This window comes from Enhydra lutris, unplaced genomic scaffold (assembly GCF_002288905.1).
Source record: "Enhydra lutris kenyoni isolate GAN:26980312 unplaced genomic scaffold, ASM228890v2 scaffoldscaffold7, whole genome shotgun sequence".
Lineage (NCBI taxonomy): Eukaryota > Metazoa > Chordata > Mammalia > Carnivora > Mustelidae > Enhydra > Enhydra lutris.
This window is the reverse complement of record NW_019154091.1, coordinates 46,709,351-46,736,521: the sequence shown is the minus strand read 5'-3', so window position 1 is coordinate 46,736,521 and position 27,171 is coordinate 46,709,351. Positions and strand designations below refer to the sequence as shown.

The window sequence follows — 27,171 nt, the reverse complement described above, 5'->3', positions numbered from 1 at the left end:
TCTTGTGCCTTGACATGTTTATTTTCTTTTGATATAACCAACATTTGATAGCAAAGTTATATGGAATATTTTACAAAAGCTGATTACAGAAAGGGAGTGATTTCAACTCATAACAGCTGTAGAATCCAAACGTAAATAGAATAAGGGATCAATACAAATGATATTAGCAAGTAAGATATTGCTACAGCTCTATGTAAAACTATAAGCCTCTTGAAACCATAACCCTGACATTGCACAATCAGAATGACTAGCATATCCGACCAAATTGGTGGCTAAGTAGGTAAGAACCTAGCTTAATCAGAAATGAGTAACCTAAATCCTTTCATTTATGTAAGTGGTTTTGTTATATTTTAATCTTTTCCCACTGAAATCATTATTACTTCTGTATTCTTAACTTCATTAAATAAGTGTATTACCTTACTGTGACTTAGTGTTTGGAACTTTACGTAGTTCTTGAAATGCCTTTTTTAATCAAAATAATCTTCTAAATCAATATTTGGATCTAGCAGATCTTCTCCATATGATGAAAGATCTGTCTGATTTAAAATTAAGTTTTCAAATGTTTCTTCTAAGTCAGTTTCACCAATTAAGACAGCTCCCATCATTCGCCCATGCTGCATGACGACTTTGATGTATTCATGTCCTTTGGTACATCTCAGCATTAATTCATGATCTGAACCTAAGCCCTGTGCGTTGTATTTTCCCAGCAATACAACCTATAGATAGGGATAAAAACATTATTGTAATGAGTACCAACAAGGAAACACTATATATGTATATGTATGTATGTATACGTGTGTGTATATATATATACTGTGTTGTTAACCTAGAATCTATTCACAAAAATTGGGGAGTGTCCCAAAGAAAACATTTGAATGGCACTGCATTTATTGTATGGATGACACCACCCCAAAGTCTCTAAACATTAAAAATATCTAATGAATTAACATATGTAGGATCCGGATACATCAGCTTAGAGTCATGAAGAAAAAACTTACCTCAGAGTAATGTGAAGAGTAAATAATATGCATGGCAAAGCACCTGGTTCATTCTTGAGTATAACAGCTATTGGTTCTCCCCACAAAGAATGAATCTCAAAATGCACCAACAGGGAATAAGCCTAGAAGAGACTTCCCCCCACTTATGGGTAAAACAGTATAGCACAGGAAGGTGGGTAATGAATAGGAATTAAGACCAGCGGTAGTAACAGATACTGATTTCCAAGAAATGAGGAAATGAGAAGATGTGTCATTTTTTGTAAAATAATTATCTAATTTTCTCATCTGAGTAAGTATTTACATGGTTTTCGTTTTAAGACTAACAAGCAGGAAAAGGCACTGATTTGCTTATCTTACCTTATAGTTAAAAAATTTTGTTACATGAGCAAAAAGCTCAAAGCTGAAGTCCATGTCAATAGATTCTCCTAAATTAGCTGCAGCCATGCACTTCGCTGCATACCATCCCATCTGTCTAGCCTGGGTCCACAGCCTCATCTGAAAGAAAAAAATGTCATGAGAAAATTTTTCATTGTTCTTACTTTAAAGATGCTTTACAAAATTCCTTAAAGGACTTCAACGTTGACAGTCCTTGAGACTGGCTAGATCTAGCGAGTTAGAGGACTAGTTGGATTGTCTTTGCTGTAGAAGCAGTCACCAATCCATCCTAACTAAACCCGATTTTGCTATTTGATAATTCTATCCAAATTACTGCCTTTCAAATTAAAAGATGATACCAAATCTGTTTCAATAAACTATTACAAATAACTAAAACATTTCAGGGTATACCAGGTAAGAATACTACTAATTAACTAGTCTCCTTTTTCATAGTAAGTTTCATCATCAGCGTTAAGTAGAGACAATAGATGATCACTGAAGAATTCATTTCTTCTCCTAATCCTCAGATTTTGGTGCTACATAGTTAAGGCCTCCCATGCAGTTAAATTGATGTATTAGTTGGGTGTACAGCCTTAGGAAATCTTATCAGATTTCAACAACTGATGCTGGGAATTTTAAATTCGTCCCTTATATTATTTATTTATTCTTTACTGTATGTTTATTTCTACAAAGTTTTAGGAATCCCTGATACAACACTGGCTGTGAAAGTCAAGAGATTTAAATATCAACTCTTCTACATATTTATTAACAGCCTTAATTTCTTCACCTGAAACATAAATATACACCACCTATTCTCTGCCTATTGAGATAATTAAATAAGCTAATGTAGGGTCGTAGATCATGTAAAACTGACTGGTACACCTATTTATTGCTTCTACAAATTAAGAGACAAGATCTATTAGATTCACTCAGAACGAGACATCTGTTTTGTTTTTGGATATTGCCTGTAGCGAGTATGACACATAATAAGGATATAATTTACCCTAGAGGGTTTAAAATGTTTTAAAAAATCCCACAGACTTGAAGACAGCTGTGCCACAGAAGTCACAGAATGTAGGAAAAACTGAAAACAAGCTCACACTTTCAAAACAGACCGAAAGCACTCTTCCTATGACTTATCTCTGTAAAAACACGTAAGTGTTGAAGGTGCCTCTCAGACTACATCTAGCCCTTCTGCTACTTCACACTCCATAGTTAATCTGAAGGAGTAAAATCTACCTGTGGAGCTGGTTTTTCACTGAGTGTTACCTGGTTCTTTTATCTGTAACATCTGCCTGCATCTTTACTCCTCCTAAAACCACCTGCCCTATGACTACAGTCTGAGTATTTTCCTGAAGGATTTCTGCTCCACTCTGAAGAGGCAGGCAGCACCATGATGGCAGGAGGACGGGGAAGTCCAGTTGGATGGAGTTGTTCGGCTGAGGAAGGCTGTTGAGTATAGGAAATTTTTTCAGTCACAATTCCCAGAGGGACAGAACTGGGTCATCAGGATCCCACAGGGTCGTCATCTATATGGTTTATACCTCAGTATGTTATTTATTCATCTAAGCTGCGCTGTCCAGTCTGGCAGCCACTAAATGTAATGTAAGTAAAATTAAAATTCAGTTCCTCAGTCACATTCAGCACATTTTAACAGCTCAACAGAGACATGTAGCTACTGAGTAGACACTACAAACATATTGAATGTTTCTGTTGTCACAGAGTTCCACTGGACAGTGCTACTAAATGTATGAAGGTAAGACATCCCAGTGTGTTCCATCTCTGTTTAATAACTTACCAACAGGGAAACATTCTTTTAAAAGGTCACTGAAAACTCTAGGATAGCTTCCTACTTAAGTGGGAAAACCAGAAATTTGGATTTGCTGGTAGCGACTCCTTTACCGTCAGATGGAATCTGAAAAATCAGATACAAAGGTGTAATGATGGATGCCGGCTTACCTGCTGCCACACCGGGCTGGGCCGCCAGGATGCAGCGCAGATGTCACCAGCGGCATAGACATCAGAGAGAGATGTGTGCATATAAGCATCCACCTTCAGGCCACCATCTTCTCCTAGAGCAAACTAAATGAGGTTCCTGATAAGTATACATGGGAAGAAAAATGAAAGATGTCTTTTTTGTTCTAAAGTAAAAGACCAAGTCATATTTTTATACCTCGGTATGCTATCCTTAGTGAGAGAGTAAAAAACAGCTGCAAAGTTTAGATAGCTCAGCTGAATTATTAGGGAATCAAAATCCTACTAGGATAGACCTACTCAAAAATTCTTAAGACTTTCAACATCAAGAACACTCAGTAACCATAGTTACTACCCCACTTGTAATTATAATATTCTTCAGTTTTGCAAGCTTCAAATGCTAAAAGGCAGTTTCTCTAAAAGAATCATTTGTAAGAATTCATAGGTGTTCATCTCATCAACCTTTAGACAAATGAACTGTACATTATGTCCCACTTATGAGGACACTGATGCTGGGATGTTTACCACTTAAGGATTTTAGGTAGGCAATATGAAATACTACAAATAAAACATAACTGTACACTAAACTTAGCTTCCTTAAGTTACAGTTTTACACTAAAACAATGAACACTGATTTATACTTGAATAGAAATTGAGAAATAGAAAATGAGAATTAGAAATAGAAATGAGAATAGAAATAGAAATTGAGAAATAGAAAATGAGAAATAGAAATCTCATACTACTTTAAAAATACTCATAGCAGGACAAAAATTTCACCTTACATTGTTGCCACAGAGGAAAGGTTCTGTATTTGGTGTAACTCCTGTAGCACTGACAATGAAATCACAGCCGTATATCTTTTCATTAGTCAATTCCACATATACAGGCCATACCTCTTTAAAACAAACAGAAAAAAACCACCTTCATTCTCAAATGTTATCACCACCAGCTGTCATTAGCATGTGAGTATGTAATGCCTAGAATAAAGAGTGAAAGAAAAAGGCAGGAGAGGACTTTGAAACATACCCCTTAATAGCTTTATAAGGCATATCTGCTTAAACAATTATAATGCAGTCAGCACTGTCTTGTTTTGAGTATATTTACAAAATTATGGCATTCTAAACATCTTTCCTTCAAATTTAGACTACTTCCAACAAAATGATTTTAAGCCAATAACCATTTCCTAAATTCTTTAAAACTATTAAGCTATTATACTCCACGAAGAGTTTAGTCCAAATTCTCACTTTGCAACGTTTTCCCTTATTACTCATATTCAAACTCTAACACTACCTTTTCCCATGGAAATATACAAAGAATTCAAAAACTGGAATATTTCATATGCCAGTCTAGCTGAGTTTATTTCTTCAAATGGTAGTAGTTCTCACAGGAAGTGTGGAATAGGGATTAGATCTGTTTCTTAATCCCAAATTTATAGATTTTCAATCTGTTTGATTTGGGGGAAGTCATTTCACCTCTGAGAGCATAAAGGCTTTGTTAGTTTATATTTGTTTTGCTCTGTAATTGACTCAAAGAGTTGTGGCTATAGCATCATGAACCCCATGTAAAATTATTAGGAAGCTTGAAGACTTAAGTAATGAAAATGAAATGACTTACATTATTAATTAATGGTTTCATTTTTACTTTTTATATTTAAATTTCATATAGAAATTGAAGTTTTTAATATAGTAAGATTAAGTAAGGTTTCATCCTTTTAAATTACTGGTATTTTTTCTTATTTTATTACTTACCATTATCGGTTGTGACTGACTGATTAGAATGGTCTCTAGGAAAAGGCAAGGACTTTTTCTTAGAAATTCTAAATTCCTCCTGAAGGAAGATTTTCTTTACTTCACACATAGTTTCAATGTGAATCTTATGAGAAAACTAAAATAACAAATTCCAGAAAAATGACTTGGGTTACTCTTAATTTAAAAAAATTACAATATACTTGCAGAAACATATAGAAAAAATAATCTTACAGTATAAAGGAAAACACACTGGATGCCCCAAATTAAAAAGCCTCTCAATTTCTGTGCATGAAGGGAGTGAGCAGAAATCCATTCAGAACTTAAGAGAACAACTAGTTGCACTGGCAGGGGATGCGTTTAAGTATAAATGATAATTACAAATATAGTGTTTAAAAATTACAACTGCTAGAGACTATAAAAGCCTCTTGAGGGCAGGTCCCTGCCAACTTACTGTAACATCCAGAACGTCAGTAAAGTGCCGAGTATAAAGGAGATAATGTTTACTGAACCAAACTGCTGAAGTTCTCAGGTTAAAAATACTATTAATCTTTGGATCTGAAGATGCAGGAAGAAATGATTTTATATAATTTCTATCACAAAAATCAGATATGCTATGAAGCCAGCTCCCCTCCAAACTACCCAAGGCTGTAAAGAAATCATACACAGTGATGAGGACTCCACAGATGCTTCTTACAGTATTTAACTATCACAGCCTTTATAAACTATTTAAAAACAAATATATAATAAATAAAATGAATAAAAGCAAGTCATCTGCTTATCCAATTAGGATGTTAAATACATATTTTATTTAGAATTCATCAAATAATCTTTAAGATATTATAATGCATGTGAAGTGACTTGAGAAAAGATTAATTTAAAAATAGGACAGTTATAGTCACTGTTGTCTGGGTCTGGAAATCTGTCTGCCTGGGGAACTAAAAAGAAGGGCATGAATCAGTTTTAGATGAATGAAATACTTATCTTTGGTCAGGAATTGGACCAATCGCCATTGGTCCTGTCTGTCCTAGCACTTTGGATTTTAAGTAAAGTGACCCAGCAGTTGTTTGACGTATTTGTGACCAGTTTTTAACGAATAGATTAAAACTTAAAATTGCATCTTAGGTTTAATTCGTATATGAACACCTACCTCTTTTGTACCTTTAAGATTCAAGCCTTCATGCCAATCAGGTCCCAAAGCACTGCCCATATTGCCAGCACCAGCTGTGGTTTGTGTTTCCTTTTTCCTTCCTGAAGAGATAAACTCAACTCAAAATTCAAATGATCTAAAAACTGCCAGGCAGAGAAGTATGCTTTGTATTCTCAAGCTTTTAAGAACTGTTATAATTCTCATATGTACATATATGCAGCATGACTAAACTAAGATATCTGTATGGATTATTTTATTATCTTAATATTTTATGATATATGGATTATTTTATTATCTTAATATTTTATGATATAGAGCTATAAAATGGATAATCTTTTGATCAAGTGTTGAGTTTAAACACAATGTGTTTTGGGGATGTTATATACACATCCCCAAATGTATGTTAAAGTGAAGGGTAAGAGATCTGATAAAAGGTTGATATCTAAAATATATAAAGAACTCCTACAACTTGGTAACAAAAATACAATCAAAATAAAAATGGGCAGAGGACCCGAAAAGACATGTTTCCAAAGACAGCTGGCTAACGGGGACATGAAAAGATGCTCAGTATCATTAATCAGAGAAGTACAAATCAAAATCACAATGAGGTATCACCCTACACTTATAGAATGGCTAGAATCAAAAAAAGAAGAAATAACAAGTCTTGGCAAAGATGAGGAGAAACAAGATCCCTCATGCAGTGGTGGTGGGAATGCAAATTGCTACAGCCACTGTATAAAAACAGTATGGAGTTCCCTCAAAAAATTAAAAATAGAATTACCAAAAAAAACCCCAAATTACCTTATGATCCAATAATTCCACTACTGGCTATTTACCCCAGGAAAAGAAAAACACTAATTCGAAAAGATGTATCAAGCCCTATGTTACCTACAGCATTAGTTACAACAAACAAGATACGGAAGCAATCCCGTGTCCATCGACTGATGAATGGATAAAGAAGATGTGGGGGTATGTATGCAATGGAATATTACTCAGCCATTAAAAAGTATGAGATCTTGCCATGTGCAACAACATGGATGGACCTAGAGGATATAATGCTAAGTGAAATAAGTCAAAGACAAATGCCATATGATTTCATTCATATGTGGAATTTAAAAAACAAACGAGACAAAAATCAGACTCTTAAATACAGAGAACTTGTGTTTGCCAGAGGATGGAGGTATGGGTGAAATAAAGGGGATTAAAAGTACACCTTAAAAGTACACCTATCATGAAGAGTGCAGAGTAATATACAAAATTGCTGAATCATTTTATTGTACACCTGCAACTAATATGACACTACATTCAGGATTTCAGTAACACTATATATAAATAACTATATATTCAGTTATTTCAGTAACACTATATTTCAGTAAAATTGTTTTAAAATAAACACATGCAAGTTAAACTAGGGAAAATATTTTAAAACAACAAAATAAATAAAGCAATAGGCTCAGATATAGTGCCACGGGGAGACACTGGTAACACAGGCAAAACAGGTGAACAGTAGTAAGTAGTATGAACTTCCAGTTACAAATAAGTCACAGGGCTATAAAGTACAGCACAGGAAATACAGTCAGTGGTACTGTAGTAAGTTTGTATAGTGACAAGAGTAACTAAACCTACTGAGGTGACATGTCATAATGTATAAAAATACTGAATCACGGGGCGCCTGGGTGGCTCAGTGGGTTGAAGCCTCTGCCTTTGGCTCAGGTCATGATCCCAGGATCCTGGGATCCGGTCCCACATCGGGCTCTCTGCTCAGCAAGGAGCCTGCCTCCCTCCTCTCTCTGCCTGCCTCTCTGCCTACTTGTGATCTCTGTCAAATAAATAAATAAAATCTTAAAAAAAATAAAAGAATTAAATGTTAAAAAAAAATACTGAATCAGTATTGTTATACACCTGAAACTATTATATTGTAGTTTGTTATAATTCAATAAAAAGATTAGCCATCAGTTTTTAAGCATTTTATCAATTTTTAGCACCCTCAAAACTTACAGAATTCTTTTTGAACTGTGTAAACCAAGTTTAAAAAAAAGCTCTTAAAAAACTAGGTTTGGGGCACCTGGGTGGCTCAGTGGGTTAAAGCCTCTGCTTTCGGCTCGGGTCATGATCCCATCGTCCTGGGATCAAGGCCCGCATTGCACTCTCTGCTCAGCAGGGAGCCTGCTTCCCCCTCTCTCTCTGCCTGCCTCTCTGCCTACTTGTGATCTCTGTCAAATAAATAAATAAAATCTTTAAAAAAAAAAAAAAAACCTAGGTTTGTATTTTTTTTCTTTTTTCCTAAAGATTTATTTACATGCACGTGCTCGTGCAAGAGCAAGTGTGAAAGCATAAACACAAGCTGGGGGGAAGGGGAGAGGGGAGAGGGAGAGGGAGAAGCAGACTCCCCACTGAGCAGGGAGCCCCACGCAAGGCTCCATCCCAGGACCCTGAGATCATGACCTGAGCTGAAGGCAGGTGTTTAACCAACTGAGCCACCTAGGCATCCCTATATTTCTTTAATTCACTGCATATTTTGGTAAAATTACCTTAGGTCATGTCCAGTTGTACCATCTGTTTGCAAAGGTGCAGATAGGCTGGTTCATTTACTTCACCTTAAATTTCTAGTTTTAATTATACATATTTGTCATTTAAAAAAATCCTGGAAAATCTAAGTCAGGTAAGATACAGAAATGATACTATCTATATTTCTTGTAGCCTTTTCCTATATGGCTAAAAAGCTAAACAGTTTCATCTGTGAATTAATGAACAAGATGCTATATTTACCTTCAGTTGTATATCTGGTTCTTTTATGTGCAATTCTGCCCTCTGCTTTTTCAGCAGTGAGCTTTGAAGTCAAGAATTCAGCTGCTCCTGCATCGAAGAAAGTATTCCCAATAGCTTTATCTTTAATGGCCCAAATGACTTCACACCCTTCAATTTCATACCTAAAAGGAATATTAAAGTTACTCAGAGCAATTCTGAAAGTCTGAGTAGAAATCTCTGTATTTGCAAATAATTATCTCTGAAGGCAAAAGTAAAGAAAGTACTTTAAGACAAACTGAGCAAGAATGATTATAAGGAGGAATGGAATACTCTTTCAGGATAAAAAGAGTTGAAGTAGAACAAGTAATAAAAGAAATTTAACCAGTTTACTGAAAGAACATAAAAATAACAAACATATGTAACTGAGTATCAGGTGAAATTTCACTACAGTGAACATCACTCTAAGCGGTCAATTTCCCCAACATAGTTATTGTATGAATGTTCTCCAGGGTTCCATGAATGAACAGTGCTTTTTTGATGTGGTTATAGTATAACCAACGATGGATAGATAGATGGATGGTATACAGTTAAAATACTGAGAATACCTCACTTCTTTGGTAACAAGTAATTTGTGTACTCAAAGTGCAACATTAGGGAAGGAGATAGGAAAAGGAGAGAATTAGAGTTATCAACTAAAATTTTAACTCTGTTATAAAGAAACCACTACTCTCTAGTCTTCTCCCTTTGTCTCAGAAACTTCCAAGCCATCCAGCCAAAGAAAGATCGGCTCACAGAAAATCAAGGAAGAAAGGAACAGCTGTGGTGTACACGGGCCATCACCATTCATGAGATGGCCAGGGCTCCTGCACATTGCTGTTTTATCTCTAGGTCTGGTCACCCAGAATGTGGTTTGCTTAGTATTCATTTCACCAAGTCCCTGAAGTCCATTAGGTTTTTCTGCTGTTAATATTTGTTTTGGTACAACTGATAAACTGGGACAATCCTAGACAAACAGGATATATGGTCATCCTAACTGTACTAGGATTTTATTTGAACCGGTAGTGGTACTAAGAGTATCATGTGTTAAGAACTATTAATGCTGACTTATGGTCAAAGTATCACCATCTTTATGTCACAGACGCTATAAAATAACACGTGGTCTTTTCAAGCTAATCAGTAAATAGATGATACAAAAAATAAGGTTTAATACATCTCACTTCACGTCATCTAATGTTCATGCTTTCTGACAATATGGTAAAAGATACTCCTGCACCATCTAATGAACCTTTATTATGTGTTCATAAATTCCTGCTTCGCTATGGCAGAAAAAAACATTTACAGTTACTAAATTTCACATTCTTTGGAGAATATTCTACATGCTGCTCAGGTCATACAGGATTGCTGATGAGCAGAAAGTAGAATATACAAACATTCAGTAGTAAATTTCATATCAATATACATATAGGCACATAGTTACTATGAAATTCTTTAGCTTTCACAAATTAGAAATTCCTCTACCATTTTGTAAAAACTTTAAATATAATAGTACAACGCATATCAGTATAGCTTAAAATACTGATGCTTGACTAATAAGCCAGAGTAATAAGTAACCATGAGAACTCCTGTATGTGCCCCACGTGATAGGACACCCTGTACTCCCCTTAGCCTTTGAGCAAGATACATCACCACAGAGGTATCCTCACACAATAGCAGAAATACTTTCATTTTTAAGACCACCCTTAAAAAAACAGTGAAGTATGGTTTTGTGAAAGTATTAAAAAAAAAAAAGGGTTTTGAAAAGCAAAGGATTAACCTATACTAGTAAAGAAGAAAAGTACACTGAAGAAAATGAGCATTTGCCTTGGGGGATCATGAGGGCTACTGAAGAGCAGAAAGGGTTTGTGTGCATGATTTCTCATCATGACATGATGAACACCTGATCATCAGTGGACCTAAGCTGAGATAACAGCATTATATGTGGCCCTTCCTTAGGAGTTTTATCAAATTATATAGTCTATCTCCAACCTAAAGAAAATGAGGAACAGGATTAAATGTTGTAAGACTACGAACATTTCTGAATACAGGAAAATTTTCCAATGTAAAGAATAATAGTATTAAGCTATACTTTCAGTAATCGTTAGTGGAGAAAATTTGTCATGTGCCTCCTCCCTCCTCTTTGTCCTGTTTGGTTTTGACTCTCTAGTTTTTCTGTTTGTTTTTCTCTGCAGTTCTCATTAGTGCCACAAACTTCATCATTTCAAGAATAACTGCCACTCTTAGTACTTAGGCAATTTAGGAACTCTTAAAAGCTTCCACTGGGATTCACCACCCTGTCAGAATAAGGAGCAAAAACCTAGTCCAAGAGTTAGAATAGACAGGGCTTTAGCAAATTCCTCATTTTGATACAAATTTGTCCTGTTTGTAGTTGGACTCCACTTTCTGGCCTGAAAATGTCCAGACAATTCCATGTCAGCCATCCGTTGGAAGATAAAATTACAAAGAAAATCAATGCTCTGTAGACCATAGCAGGATATCGATTCCTCAATGTTCTCTTAACCTGAAATATCATCTTAAGATAGTATTTCAATTTATGTGTTCAATGTTTTCCAACTTCCAAAAAACCAAGAGCTGGGAGTACCATATATCTTGAACTAGCGAGTCATGGGCCACTCAGGTAACCATATAAATGAGTGAAGCAGGATGGGTATAAACAGTAAGTGGTGGGGACTGTTATCAGAAATCTATAAAAGTGTGCACATTCAAATTGTTGTTCAAGATAGTACATGCTTACCAAACATATCTATGGGCCACATTTCTCCAGTCACCTGTGTGTCACCCCTTGAGACAGAAAACATTCCCTAAACTCATGTTGTGCAATGATATCACTGCAACTATGAACTGCATGAAAGCTAAAAATACAAAGTGGATACTTTCCTTGAAAATATATGAAAAACAATTACATTTATCTTTGAGTTTCAGAATACCAAGATGTTTCTAGTCTGCCAATAATCACATGAATCACAGAGCAGTGTTTAAATAGTATTTCGGGGACCTGGGTGGCTCAGTGGGTTAAAGCCTCTGCCTTCAGCTCAGATCATGATCCCAGGGTCTTGGGATCAAGCCCTGCATCAGGCTCTCTGCTCGGCAGGGAGCCTGCTTCCCTTCCTCTCTCCCTACTTGTGATCTCTGTCAAATAAACATTAAGAAAAATCTTTAAAAAAAAAGTATTTAAAAATACATACTTACACCAGTTCAAGTGCAATGCCGCCATTCCCTATGATCATTATTCTTTTAGCTTTAGTAAGCTGTTTCTGAAATTCCTGTATTGAAAAGGACACAGTGTTCTGTAAGTAGTGGGCAAAACTTGAAGCAAGAGGCTTCACTGATAATATTCTGAAAATACAGGAATTTTATCTGATTTACACAGGAACAAAATAAATATCACTTGCCCACTCTGCCAGGACGCAATATTACAATACTTTGTAATATTACAAATACTTTGTTTCATCCAGGCTGTCTTCAAAGCAGTGCCTCTGCTGATTTCCCTTGCCTTTCAAATCATTACATTTCAAGTCATTACATTACATTACAGTCATTACATAGTTCAGAATTACAGCAAAGCGGCACAACCTCTAGTTCATCATCACATTCCTGACTCCTTGATCCAATCAGTTTACTAACTAGACACTGATCTATATCTTACATATAGGGTTATTCCTTTTCACCTAGTCCTTCAGTTGACGCTTTCCCTGGAGTCAGTTAACACTCAAAACTTGCATGAATGAGCAGTGCAACAGTTTGGTGGTTAAGAGTCTCTGGCTCTAGGAGTTAGTAACTGCCCGCAATTAGTAACTTAGACAAGTTGCTTAACCCCTCTGCCCCTCTGGTTCTTCAACTACAAAGGGAAACAAGAAGTGACGCTATCTCATTTGGCCTCTGCAAGCATTAAGATAATGTAAATAATGCTGTTAGGGGCAGGCACAATAATGTCTAACATTTATCAGAAAAAAATTTTTGCTCTTATTATTATTAGACAACTAATTGATGCCTCTACCACCTTCCTCCTCTGCCCCCTAAAAAAGATCACAATGACCGTAGGGAAGCCATGGTCATTTTTATGGCACTTTCAAAAGTAGCAGAATTGTCCCACTGCTTCACAGTGACATCTGAATAGCCAAATTCCTCTTCCTACTATGTCAAGTTCTATTAAATCCTATTTCTATTAAATTCATCCAAAACTTCATTGTAATAGTCAATAAATAACTACTGAAGCTGACTTGTTTAAAATGCTACAAGAAAAAAAAGAGTTAATTTTAGTTTGTCCTTCACTGAGGACAATAAGTAATTTAAGAAAAATCTGTTAAAAACATTGGACATGGAGATAAATGGTATGAGTTTAAATTGTACTTCTGATAGACTTAATAACTACTTTAGCACAGATAAAAACTTAATTTCTCCACCAGAGTTTCCTATTTGTAAAATGGGAGTAATACTGTCACACAGGATTATTATAAGCAGTTCATGTCTGCAGAGGGCCTCGCTGGAACATAGTTATACACTCAATCTTTGATAATGGGAACCTGAAATGTTTATAATTATAATTAAATTATAATTTATAATTAACTTTTTCTAGTTTTCTCTAAATTCCTATTAAGAACAGGCTGAAAAAAAATCAATTTTTAAGAATATAAAATGTTATCAAAAAATGTAAAATTTATCACCCTATGGGACAGAAGTAAAACAAGCTTGAGGTAAGACAGTATTATTATTGGAAACCAGGAAGAGCTTCTTGGCAAAAGGGTCAGTGAACTCTGGAAGCCCTTAAATCCACTACCAGAAAAAGTTGTATAAGGTTCCACAGAGTTTCACCTTATTGGGATAGTTTACTACGGTTCCTGAGTACAACAAACCAAATGATTTTTTCAGTTCAGGGATTCTGTCATGATTCTGTACCATAAAGATCTTCTCAATATTAATTTCTTTGCTAAGGGGTAGTAAGTTCAGTAAGTCTGGGAAATGGTTTACCTTTTTGGAAGAAGATCATTACATTATTTAGATTACAAATCACTTATTCCCAAACTACAGTAATGTATGTGTGTATAAGTTATAACCTTTAGCTTAGTTGTTATACCTGGGATACAATGCACAATGGAAAGAACACAGAACATCAGCATGAACTAAAAAAACAAAAATTATCAACCAAAGCTAAACTGAAACTGGCAATAACAAAATTATTTTCTGGTTTATGGATCCTAAAACAAACCTCTTCTATAATTTAAAAATTAACACTTTAAGGAGAATACTTTGATTCAAATATAGAAAAGCCTAAGAAATATTCACATTCCTTTCCTATGACCCAACCTAAGAATGTTACCTGAGCACTGTCTGTATCACGGATTCCTAATACATAAGGATTTCCTTCACATATCAACTTTGGCTTAGCTCCAGCGCACAGACAGAGTTTCTTATACACATGCTGACTGCCATCTCCTGTTACAATGCACTGTAAGAACATAGAGCAAAGAAGGAGAGAGAAGGAACATGTTCATCCATGGATACAACTTCATTTTAAATCAAAAATTCAATATGAGGAAAGCAAAAAATACATTAAGGCTGACTCTTGGTGGCACTCTGCTTTGTTACAGCAAATCAAACTAAATAAATCAAAGTAAACGTGAGAATGCATTTTCCCATCATCATTCATCCTCATTGTAGGGACATGAGCCATTCTGGGAATCTGGTGAAAACTAGTCTTTCTCCCCTAGGAAAAAAGGTATACTCACACCAGATTTTACATAAAACTCATGATATTCAGTGGGGTATTGTTGACCTCAGATTAAAAATTAAACATTCAGAAATTTTAAAAATGAGCATTCTGATATTATACCGGGGGTAGGCCTTAATGAGTATTTCCAATCTCAGTGGAAATTACTCTAAGAAAGATGTAGTAATTCTAATGATATTATATCTTAATACCTGGTATGGGTACAGGGTGGGTACAGTGTGGTAGAAAAGGGTACATTATCTAAAAACATTAGAAATGCTAAAAAATAGTATTTATATTCTTAAGTACAAATAACAATCACTTTACCAGCAAATATGCTCTTTGGGGATATTTTCATATAAGTAAAAAAATACATTAACCTTAATTCCTAGCATGTACTGGCTTTAAAGTTATTTGTATTAATTTTTAATGACATCATTGAGTCTAAAAATACATGAGAGACTATGGACTCTGAAAAACAATCTGAGGGTTTTGAAGGGGCAGGGGGGTGGGAGGTTGGGTGAGCCCGGTGGTGGGTATTATGGGGGGCACATATTGCATGGAACACTGGGTGTGGTACATAAACAATTCTGGTACACTGAAAAGAAATTTTAAAAAATAAATAAATAAAAATACATATTTGAGATCCACTGTTTTTGTTCCTTAGTATTGAATGAAAACCTACATCTAAATAGTAGCCTTTAGTGGTGGTGGTGGTGGTAGAGTCGGAGTCAAAAGAAAGCAGGCAAAAGCCTGTCAAGATTGAACAGGGGGTGTCATTAAGAAATAAATCCTCTTGGGCGCCTGGGTGGCTCAGCTGGTTAAGCAACTGCCTTCAGCTCAAGTCATGATCCTAGAGTACCAGGATCGAGTCCTGCACTGGGCTCCCAGCTCCACAGGGAGTCTGCTTCTCCTCTCTCATGCTCTCTCTCAAATAAATAAAATCTTTAAAAAAAAGAGAGAGAAAGAAAGAAAAGGAAAGAAATCCTCTTACATGTTCTTTACTCTTCAGTTCCTTTACTCCGGATTCTATAATCTTAATGTTGGGAAAGCGATTTTCTAACATGGTTTTTGGTTGCTCTTCAACATCAAACTCCTCCAATACTTTAGAAACCTGTAATAGATCATAAAGGTAAAAATGTATGTTTAAGAAATATTTCAAGAATTTTATTTATTTATTTATTTATTTTTAAAGATTTTTACTTATTTATTTGACAGGCAGAGATCACAAGTAGGCAGAGAGGCAGGCAGAGAGAGAGGAGGAAGCAGGCTCCCTGCTGAGCAGAGAGCCCGATGCGGGGCTCGATCCCAGGACCCTGGGATCATGACCTGAGCTGAAGGCAGAGGCTTTAACCCACTGAGCCACCCAGGCACCCCCTATTTCAAGAATTTTAAATAATAAACCTTTGCATTTGTGTTTATATACTAGTTACTTCATATTCATAAAACGAAGTCGGCCAATTGTACTATAAACAGTGTAAAGGGGACTAACTCCACATTTTAAGACTTGAACTCAAATATTGGTCCTACCACTCGGGCAAATCAGCCAGGTCACTGCGCCTTAGTCTCCTAGCCTGGAAAATGAGGGCTGACTCTAGTCACTTCTGCATACTTTGACCACACAGCTTATTGACCTCCTTATCCTTACAGTTTTCTCTGTCCATTAATTAGCTAACTTTATGGTGATTTAGCCTTTAGACTCTTTCCTGCTATCCAAACCCATTAGCATCCTCTTGGACTCCCTGCACTCCCTGTGCAGCCATAACTCTGCTGTAGATAATTTCATGTTTTGCCCAAACTTTTATTTCCTTGCTTTCTCATCTTTAGCTATTAATTACCCTGAAAACCCCCAACAAAGACTGAACTACTGCTGCTTTTTCCAGTCCTATATACCCAATCTGCTGTGGAAGGACTGAGCCTTGCAGACTGGCATTTGACCTCAGCTGCTCCCTAAATACTACTGGGAAATCCTATTATATGGCCCTAGCAGTTCTCAAACCATTTAGTCTCAAGACCCCTTTACACACTTACAGATAACTGAGGACCCCAAAGAACTTTTGTCCATGTGAGTTAAGCTCAGTGATATCTGCTACCTTAGATATGAAAAATGAGAAAAATGTAAAATATTCAATTCAATTAGAAGTATAATCAATACATGTTAAAGAGATATATCATTTCAATAAAAAAATAACAATTTTTCCAAAAGAAATTAAGAAGAATGGCATTTTTCACATTTTTGCAAGTATCTTTAATGTCTGATCTTAACAGAAGATCTGCTTCTCCATTCAAACTATTACAATATATTAATTTGGTTGAAGTATACGCAGCCTTTTCAGAACTGTATATTCTTTGATGTTACACTAAAACTCAACAAGCACATTTTCTTAAAGATTAGTTGCAATGTAGAATTTGAAACCATATCAAAGAATTTTTCATCCTCTCTAACTGTGAAATCTGCTGGTCTATCCTGCACTTGGAATGGATCTCGTAACATCACATTCGTCATGTGGACAATAGTGGTTCCCTAAGTTATGGAGATCTTCCCAATGTTAACACATTTTATATCACTACAGTATCAAAAGATCACATTACTATCACCAACAATCTCATTAGGAAAGGCTTTAAGTACCATGAGACTCAAAGTTAGGAAATGAGTTTTCCAAAATTCTAATTCTGGCTGGAAAGCTCTAATTTTGTCCTATTGGCAACAAATACTGTCGCTTGTTTTCCTTGAAGTGACAGACTCACTTCATTCATTTTCCAAATATGAATTACTATAGTGTGTCAGTTGTTCTTTCAAGTAAAGCTGGTGTCCATGAAAGAGAAATTAGTTCCTCTCACAACTCAGCAACTGCACATCTGCTTTTCCTTGAGACAATACTACTCCCGTGCATAGAACAAGTGCTTTACACATGCAGCCCATTTCATCATACAGAGTATGAAAAAGATGTACACTTAAAGCCAGGATTTAATAAAACTAAAAATTTTTACTGGCTCTAATTTATTTAACTGGGTGTGTGGCAGTGAAGAATACAATGACCTCTAATCCAGTTTAGCCACTGTTACTCTTATACCATTGGTTTTTAAGCATCAACATAGTGCGAAGAGTAACATCTAAGTAACATCTTCCATCCCTAAGTAATTTTCCGAAAGTTCATTATTCTAATGTTTCCCAAACACATTACATTCTCTGCATTCCCAGCAAATCACCTTACCTCTAGGCTTAAAGGGACTATTAAGAACTCTTACTACTTCTTTCCCACCATCTATATAATTCTTGGCTATAGTCTGCCTTCCTTGACCCATTTCTACCGTTTCAAGGTGAATCCAGTAATCTGTGCTCTATATGCCATCGTGACTTACCTCCTCAGGACTTTTATTATGTATTCCTTGTTTTCCTTCATCTTCAGCCTTCCCTCTTCCCTACAGGCTTTTTTTTTTTTTTTTAAGGTTTTATTTATTTATTTGAGAGAGATTGAGTGAGAAAGCATGAGAGGGTAGAAGGTTAGAAGGAGAAGCAGACTCCCTGCTGAGCAGGGAGCCTGATGCGGACCTGATCCTGGGACTCCAGGATCATGACCTGAGCTGAAGGCAGTGGCCTAACCAAATGAGCCACCCAGGTCCCCTTCCCTACTGGCTTCTTAATCTCAACAGGTAAACATGCTAAAGTGTTTTCCACCTTTAAAGATTAAAATTCAACGTAATGCTAGTCCTCATGTCCTCGATTTGCTGCCACTCTATCTTTTCTTTCTTCGCAGCTAAATGTCAAAAGAGAAAAGTTTATGTTTACTGTCATTTTAGAGTTAACCCCCTATTAACTTCTGAAGGTAGTGTAAACTGTCTCAAAGTCACCAATGATTTACTAGAAAGGGGCACTTCTGAGTCCTTGTCTTTCCTGACTATTCCCCTGGATCTGACACCTTTGGCCGCTTTTTTTTTTTTTTAAAGGTTTTATTTATTTATTTGACAGAGATCACAAGTAGGCAGAGAGGCAGGCAGAGAGAGAGGAGGAAGCAGGCTCCCCGCTGAGCAGAGATCCCGATGTGGGGCTCGATCCCAGGACCCTGGGATCATGACCTGAGCCGAAGGCAGAGGCCTTAACCCACTGAGCCACCCAGGTGCCCCAGACCGCTTTTTTTTTTTAACAAAGATTTTATTTATCTATTTGCCAGAGAGAGAATGAGAGCAAGCAAGCACAAGCAGGGGGAGAAACAGGTTCCCCACTGAGCAAGGAGCCTGATGCCGGACTTGATCCCATAATCCCGGGATCATGACCTGAGCCAAAGGTAGATGCTTAACTGACAGCCACCCAGGTGTCTCGTGACCACTCCTCTTAAACTTTTGTTTTCTGTGGATTCAAGAGATACCCCTCTTTCATAGTTCTCCTCTTCAATCTAGACTAATAAGGGTGGCCATTTTCAGGTATTCCTTTCTCTCTGATCTTCTTTAAATGTCAGTGTTCCACAGGGCACTGCTGCTGGGTTCTCTCACTGTATGTATTCTTCCTGGGAGATCGCTCCCCATGCCTATGGCTTAGCTGACACCGAGACTATGGTGAATACTAAATTTCTATCTCCAATTCAGCATTCTCGCCTGCTGAAGATGCTCCAAAAGTTTGGCAACATCTAAATTTTGATAAAATACAATTCTGTACCATAGCATACAACCCCATCATGGTCTGGCCCCTGGCTACTGGTCCGACCTCACACTTCGCACTCCAGCAGCACTGAACTGGTACCTGTTAGAGTGTATTACATAGCAATATACTTTACGCACTTTGGCAAATGCCTGCCTCCATTCAACCTCTTACAAACATGGGAAAACCTACTATTCTTTCAGTCTCAGTTTCAATGCACGCTCTTATGTAAAGCCTTTCTGGATTCTTAAAGCCAGGCTTTGGCACTCATTCATAATATATTTATAAAAATAATTATGCATATATTGTAGTATGACCTCAGTTTTTTTTGCCACTATCAGTATAATTACCATACTGTATGATAACTATGTCTTACAGATTTGTTACCCCAATAGAGAGGAATTATTCTGAGAAAGTGCTACTCATTAACCATGAGGGCTATGAAGCCAAAGGGCCTGTATTCAAAACCTATCTATACATATCTCAGAAACTTACCCAACTTCACTGTGACTCATTTACCTCACCTGTAAGTGGGGATAATATACGAACCTACTTCACAGAGTTACTTAAGGATTAAATTAATACATTTAAAACATTTAGATGAGTGTCTGGTACATAGTAAATACTCCATAAGTAATGTGAGTTATTATTAGTAAAAATTAGTATTTTCTCCTTTAGAAATTATACATGCCACGAAAACATGTTCTTTAACATTAAACAAATAATTCCTGATAAAATAAAATGTGCCTCTTTACCGTTCTCTGAATCTCACACTATCCCACCACTACTGCTGTCCCCTGACTCCAGAGATAACCATTAGTGACTTTTTGGTATAAGCTCTTTCAATCTCTGTATTCTGGGTACCTAGCACACTGGTTGATATATAAGTGTTTGATAAATGATAAAAAGGATGCAAGTTCCTACTTCTTAATATTACAAATAACTAACACTTGCATAATATTTGTTATTCTAATATGCTTTCACATATATTAGTATATCTTAAACTCCCAACCTACACAACTTTAATACTTCTTAAGCAAGGAAGATATTATTACCTTACTATTACAAGTGAAGCAACTGAGATACAGATTTGCCAAGGCTACATAGCCAGTAAATAAATTAGGCCTAGAACCCAAGATTGTTTTCCTTCAAGTGTACAAAATTTAAAAATAAGCAAAAATTGAACTCAAGTCTTACAACTGTGGAATAGTTACACCAAATTCAGTCTTCTGGAAAAACACTTATAAGACCCAGCTATATATCTTTCTCTTATGTACGTGCTCTAAGCCTATAATCGAATGTATATATTTTTTTCTTTTAAGAGATTAATAGCCATAATTTATTCTCTGGTTCTCCCAAGTCCATAAGTCCTTTGGCTGTACCTAGGTAGTAAGATACCTTAAGTATCTCTAAGCAGGTTGTAAACAAACAATATATTGCGCTTAATTATCCTTGGTCTTAGCGGTTTACAACATGAGAAAGTTTTATTTTATTATCAGGATGTAAGGGAAAATTTGTATTAAAGACTATGGTCATATTCTTCACTGAGGTATGGAAACAAAAGACTTAATTTTTTGCATAGGCATTATAACATAATTATAACACAATATATGCATAATTTATAAATATGTAAATATACGTATATTAGGACATACATCAAAACTTTTTTTGATGTGAGGTACCACATCAAAAATGTTTAGAGCTAACTCTTCTATGATACTATTAACCAAATGATCTCAGACTCTCAATGTAATGTTATGATGTGTGTAATGTAAATTCATGTAACTACAAAGTGTTCTGAGATGCTTATTACACATCTGAAACATCTGCACATGTAAACTTGGCTAAGAAGCACTTTTCTGATTTGCAAACACGTACACTGTATATGTATGTATATATACAACTGCGTGTGTGTGTGTGTGTGTGTGTGTGTGTATATAAAATGATATCCAAATACATTTGTAGTCATATTTGTATAACATTTTTCCTCAAAAACACTTTATTTAAAATTTCCTTAAAGTAATTCTGAGTGGGAGGAAAAGATGGGAAGAAAATAAAGAACCAGAAATTCAACATCATTTGGGTGTTCTCGATATTCAATATATAATTCTAAATTTTGAGCTTTGATTTTAAAATGACTATCAAAAGAATATTTGTCATTTTAAACATTTAAAAACTATAATTACACTAACTACTATGCAAGATACTGAAATTTAAAAACACTAATACTAAGAAAGTTATACAAAGGTTCTTACCTGCTTGAAATTTGTAACTGCTTTAATAACCGGAGAAGCTGTTACCAGGAGAATATCTTCTGATGGAAACTGAATAGCCAACTTATTAAAAAAAAAAGTTGGGAGAAAATACATGATAAATAATGTTAGGTATTATTATATATACCATGGAGGGTGAGACAGGGATAATGCAATTTTAATAATGTTATTAACCTAGGAAACTATAAACTCATTTTTCCACACCTAAAGGTCTCCATTATTCTTATTTATGGGGCAGTGGTGAGTAATGTTCAACACTGATACTGATAAAACAAGTAATACATTTACACTAAACACTAACAAAGCCTCCTGAACAAGAAAAATGAAACAAAGATGTATTCCTTATTTACTTAAACTATCTTAATACCAATTCAAAGTTGTCATGCAGAGAATGAGAAGAAAATATTTTCCTAAATAACAGTTAAACCAACTTCTATTTAATTTTATTTTTTATTAATTATTTTTATTAACATATAATGTATTATTTGCCCCAGGGTACAGGTCTGTGAATTGTCAGGCTTACACATTTTACTCAACTTCTATTTATTTTAAAATAATATTTTCATTTCCCTACAGTAGGATAATATTACAGCAAATCCTTACTAATAAACACTCAGAATCTTAGCCTGACTTTTCCCAAGTGCTTTGGCATTGCTATTCTGCCTCTTCCAAATGCCCAATCAGTATACACTCTGGGAAAACAAAACCATTTTAGTATTAGCTTCAACAGAATTTAGAGGCTTAACTTGCAAATTGTTTCATCATTTTCCTCTGGTTACAACCTCACTCTCTCTAAACTTGAAAGGCTTTTCTTAAATCACACTCTGGTTCCTAAACTCTACCAATTTCTAGTTCTTTCCCTACCATACCATTAAAACTGAGTATGTTCAACCATAAAACTATTAGAATGAACAAATGAATTCAGTAAAATTTCAGTAAAAAAATACAAAACTGATACACAAAAAGTGGTCACATTTCTATATGCTAATAACAAGCTACTGGAAAGAGAAATTAAGAAAACCATCCCATTTACAACTGAATAAAAAAGAATAGAATACCTAGGAATAAATTTAACCAAAGATGTGAAAGACCTACATTCTGAAAACCATAAGCCACTGACAGAAGAAAATTAGGAGGACATAAATAAATGGAAAGATCTATCATGCTCATGGATTTAATATTGTTAAAATGTCCACACTAACCCAAAGCAATCTACAGATTCAATGCAATCCCCATCAAAATACCAGTGGCATTTTTCACAGAATTGGAAGAAAGAATTCTAAAATTTGTATGGAACTGCAGAAGACCCCAAATAGCAAAGCAATCTTGAGAAAGAACAACAAAGCTGGAGGTATCATGCTACCTGATTTCAAACCCTACTACAAAGCTGTAGTGATCAAAATAGTATGGCACTGGCACACAGATCAGTGGAATGGCACAGAGAGCTAAGCCCACATATATGATGGTCAATTAATCTCTGATAAAGGAGGCATGTAATGGGGAAAAAAATTCTCTTCATAAACACTGTTGGGAAAACTGAACAGCTTACATGCCAAAGAATGAAACTGGAACACTATCTTATACCATATGCAAAAATAAACTCAAAATGGATTAAAGACATGAATATAAGACTCGAAACCATAAAACTCCTAGAAGAAAACATAAGCAATCAGCTCTTTGACACCAGGCTTAGGAATAATTTTTGAACCATTCACCTCAGGCAAGGTAAAACAAAAAGCTAAAAAGCTAAGACAAACAAAATTAAATCAAACTAAAAAGCTTTTGCAGAAAAAAGGAAACCATCAACAAAACAGACAACCTACTGAATGGGAGAGGATATTTGCTAGTCATATCCAACTGGGGTTAATATCCAAAATATAATAAAAAATTACACAACTTAATATAAAAAAATTTTAAAATGGGCAAAACTTGAAAAGACATTTTTTTCCAAAGAAGACCTACAGATGGCCAATAAACACATGAAAACATGCTCAACATCACCAATCACCAGGGAAATGCAAATCAAAACCATAATGAGATAAACCTCACAACTGTCTAATTGGCTATTATCAAAAAGATAAGAAATAATAAGTGTTGGTGAGGATGTGGAGAAAAAGGAACCATTGTACACTGTTGTTTGGAATGTAAAATGGTGCATCTCCTATGGAAAACAGTATGGAGGTTCCTCAAAAAATTAAAAACAGAACTACCATATGATTCAGCAATTCCACTTCTAGGTATTTAGGAGAAGAAAACTGAAACACCAGTTTAAAGAGATACATACATTTATACATTTCTAAGTTCACTGCAGCATTATTTACAATAGCCAAGATATGGAAGCAACCTAACTGCCCACTGATAGATGAATGAAGAAGATGTGGTATAAATATCAATGAAATATTATTCAGCTATAAGATAAAATAAATCTTGTCATTTGTGACAACATCAATGGGCCCAGAGAGTAATTATGTTAAGTGAAATAAGTCAGAGAAAGACAAATACTATATAATTTCACTTATTTGTGGAAACAAAAGAATAAAACAAAGCAAAACAGAACTCATAGATACAGGAAACAAACTGCTGACTGCCAGAGTGGAAAGGGGTTGGGGGTGGAGGGGAGTTGGGCAAAATAGATTAAAGGAATTAAGAGGAACAAACTTCCAGTTATAAATACGTAAGTCATAGGGATGTAATGTACACCATAAAGAATATAGTCAATAATATTGTAATAACCTTGTATAGTGATAGAGGGTAACTATGCCTATTGAGGTCATCATTTCATAATGTATGAAAATATCCAATCACTATGACATATATACTTAAGACAATACTGTATGTCAATGATTCAATAAGGGGGAAAAAAGAACATCTTCAATTCACCTATACATCCTTAAACTTCACCAGATTCTTTTCAGTATCATCTCATTTGAACTTTCTATAATACTTGATATATTACCCCTCTCTCCACCTTTCTTTTCTTTGTATATTCTGTAATTTATTTCCTCACTTTGTTTGCACTGGTACACCTGGCCCTCAAAATTTCTTTATACTACTAAATTCACCTTTCAATTGGCCTTCCAGTCACATTTTAACCAGCTGCCCCTGGCCCAAATGCATTGGAACAAACCACCTCTCATAATATTTCATTTGACCACATCAGGCCACTGTTCCAAATCATCTCACTACCTGCAACTTCTTGCTAAATTCTTAGCAAGACTTATATGCCCCTTTATGATCTTTATGATCTGGTCTCTGCCAATCTTCCTACCTTCATCTCTGGTCACCTCCTCCAAACACCATGTTCTTTAAGCTTTGCCGCTCTTAGGTAATGCCATACTTTTTCCACCTGAGATTATATCCTTGCCTCCCTTTGGACCCTCTGGTTTTTCTTGTCTATCTGGTGAACTTTTACTCAATTTTCCATACTAAGACAAAAGGCCACTCCCTCCCTGATTTACACCCTGCCAACTCCACAGGCACCCCTAAATTGGAACGATTTATTTACATGTCTTCCACTAGACTATGAGTTCTAAAAAAGGAAGTAGCATGCTTTGTTTATATATAACTAATCAGCCCTTAGTACAATGCCTGGATCATAGGTGTTTACTTGGTGAAAAAAAAAAAAAAAACGGAAAATAAAAAAACCCTAAAAATTAAAAGTTCGCAAAAATCTCTTGAATTTCTTGCTCTACTTCTGTGACTTCAGTAATTGCTTATGTTTACTTTATATCAACGAAACAGTCCTTTTTGAAATGTACACAGGTATATATTTTGTCTGATTATTAACTAAAATCAGAAAAGCAGTCCTAGCTACATTTAATCTATTGCTGGTTGTTTTACAAAACATAACTGGAGATGAAATCTCTTCCATCTTGTAGAGACTAGAAGCATAGTCTGAAAAAGTATAAGAGAAAACGTTAAGAGTTTATCAGTTATTTACGATGAACTAAGAATCTGGCATCTACCTGAAAGCTGAATTCAATCAGTTAATTAAGAAAAAGGGCTGAATTTTCTGACCAAGTACTTACTAGTTTTAAGCCCTCTTGCAGCTCTGACATAACCAGGACCAGAATCTGGTTCAGTCAGCTTTGGGGTCCCCTCCCAAAACCCTGCTCCCCACTCCTCCCTGAGCCCAGGGCGAAGCTTGAGAGGCTCTAACAACCTCGACCAGGGACCACCACGCAGTCTCTAACACCTGCAGCAAGAAGGAGTGCGGCGGGAGGGAAGCGGCCAACGAGGGACTCCGGGGTCGGGAAAGTGGCGGGGCTCTGCGCGCCAGCCTACCTGCTCAGCACAGGTGACACCCGCGATACCACCGCCGACCACCACAAACTTCCCGGCCGTTGAGATAGGCCGGGCTGCCTCCATGCTCTCAGATTCCCACTGCCTTACCGACAACCAGTGGGCAACCCGGGAGTCCTTGTACTACGGGAGCGGAAGTCACACTAGGCCTCCACTTCCGGTGCCGGTGCCGAGCCTGAGACTGAGCTACGGGTGCCCGGCAGCTCATACTTAGTGTCCTTGAGTTTGCGGTTCGGACTGCGATTCCCAAATCCAAAGACGTTTCTCTGATTCCAGAGTTTTCTTTTACTGCCAGTCGCCTGGATGTGGTTTTTCCACATAGTTTGATAAGGAGAAGACACAGAACAAAATAAAAGAAGAGAAAGTAAAGAGGATGGGTCGCCAAGAGAAGCTCAGCAAATTCTCTAAACACAGACCAGCGTTCTCACAGGACGGAGCATTCTCAGAATAAGTGAACCGCCCCGGTTTTCACTATTCATTCTTAGGAGAAACTTGACATAGACTTAGCTTTTAAACTCTTATGTCACAGGCAGTATCATCCGTTCTTACCTTTCGCCTAGCAATCCAAGATTTTATATTTTAGAAGCACATTCGTCATGGCATATTAAAGCAAAGTAAAGCAATACTACTGAATTGTTCTGAGAAGTTATTTCCATTTACAGTTTTGACCTCAGCGAAAATTTCCAGTACTATAGTGAATTGCTCGCCATTTTGTCAAAATAAATGAACATTCTTCCAAAGTGTCTAGTAAATAGTATGTGTGAAGGCGGAATTAAATATTCCCAATCTTGGCAAATAATACATTATATATTAATAAAAATAATTTAAAAATAAGTAAATATATAAATACTCCCAATCTTATTTTTACTGCTAATACGTTTCATTTATTTTGAGAAATGACTAAATTTTTTTAAAGTTTTTTTTACTATATTCACATTACAGTTCACTATTTTCATTATTTTGCTAATTATATTACCTTTACTATCTCATATAATATTTTCCCTTAGTGCTTTACTATAATATTAAGAAGGTACAATTTATCTAAATGGCTCACTCTAAAACTGCTAATTATGACCCCCCCCCTTAATGCTTTAAACTCTGGAAATAACCATTCTATATAAATAGGAAAACCTACCATGTAATTACAGATATTTACTGATATCCTAGTAATTACTGTGTTTTAATAAAGTAAATAGAGGGAGTTCA

General features: G+C 35.9%; 1 protein-coding gene across 2 annotated transcripts; it reads right to left on the bottom strand.

Annotated features, from left to right (window-relative positions):
* LOC111142187 (pyridine nucleotide-disulfide oxidoreductase domain-containing protein 1) lies at positions 1-26,098 on the bottom strand. Of its 2 annotated transcripts, none has more exons than XM_022495198.1 (12): positions 25,948-26,098; positions 21,646-21,726; positions 15,749-15,868; positions 14,365-14,493; positions 12,237-12,310; positions 9,012-9,172; positions 6,243-6,343; positions 5,096-5,231; positions 4,130-4,242; positions 3,333-3,455; positions 1,356-1,493; positions 1-716 (listed from the first exon to the last, which is right to left on the bottom strand). In XM_022495198.1, the coding sequence occupies exons 1-12, from the start codon at positions 26,029-26,031 to the stop codon at positions 468-470; spliced, it is 1,509 nt and encodes a 502-aa protein (XP_022350906.1). In that variant the 5' UTR covers positions 26,032-26,098; the 3' UTR covers positions 1-467. The 2 variants fall into 2 exon arrangements, 1 of the variants encoding a protein (XP_022350906.1); XR_002640245.1 differs by having other exon boundaries at positions 653-716; positions 999-1,493.
* Positions 26,099-27,171: the final 1,073 nt, after the last annotated feature.

Bases quoted from the DNA above. Each gene is read 5' to 3' on its own strand.
- LOC111142187 (XM_022495198.1), bottom strand. From the start codon at position 26,031: ATGGAGGCAGCCCGGCCTATCTCAACGGCCGGGAAGTTTGTGGTGGTC. The intron at 12,311-14,364 runs GTAACATTCTTA...TTTTCAATACAG, and splicing joins GTGATACAGACAGTGCTCAG to GAATTTCAGAAACAGCTTAC. The intron at 3,456-4,129 runs GTAAGGTGAAAT...AACCTCATTTAG, and splicing joins CTTTCCTCTGTGGCAACAAT to TTTGCTCTAGGAGAAGATGG.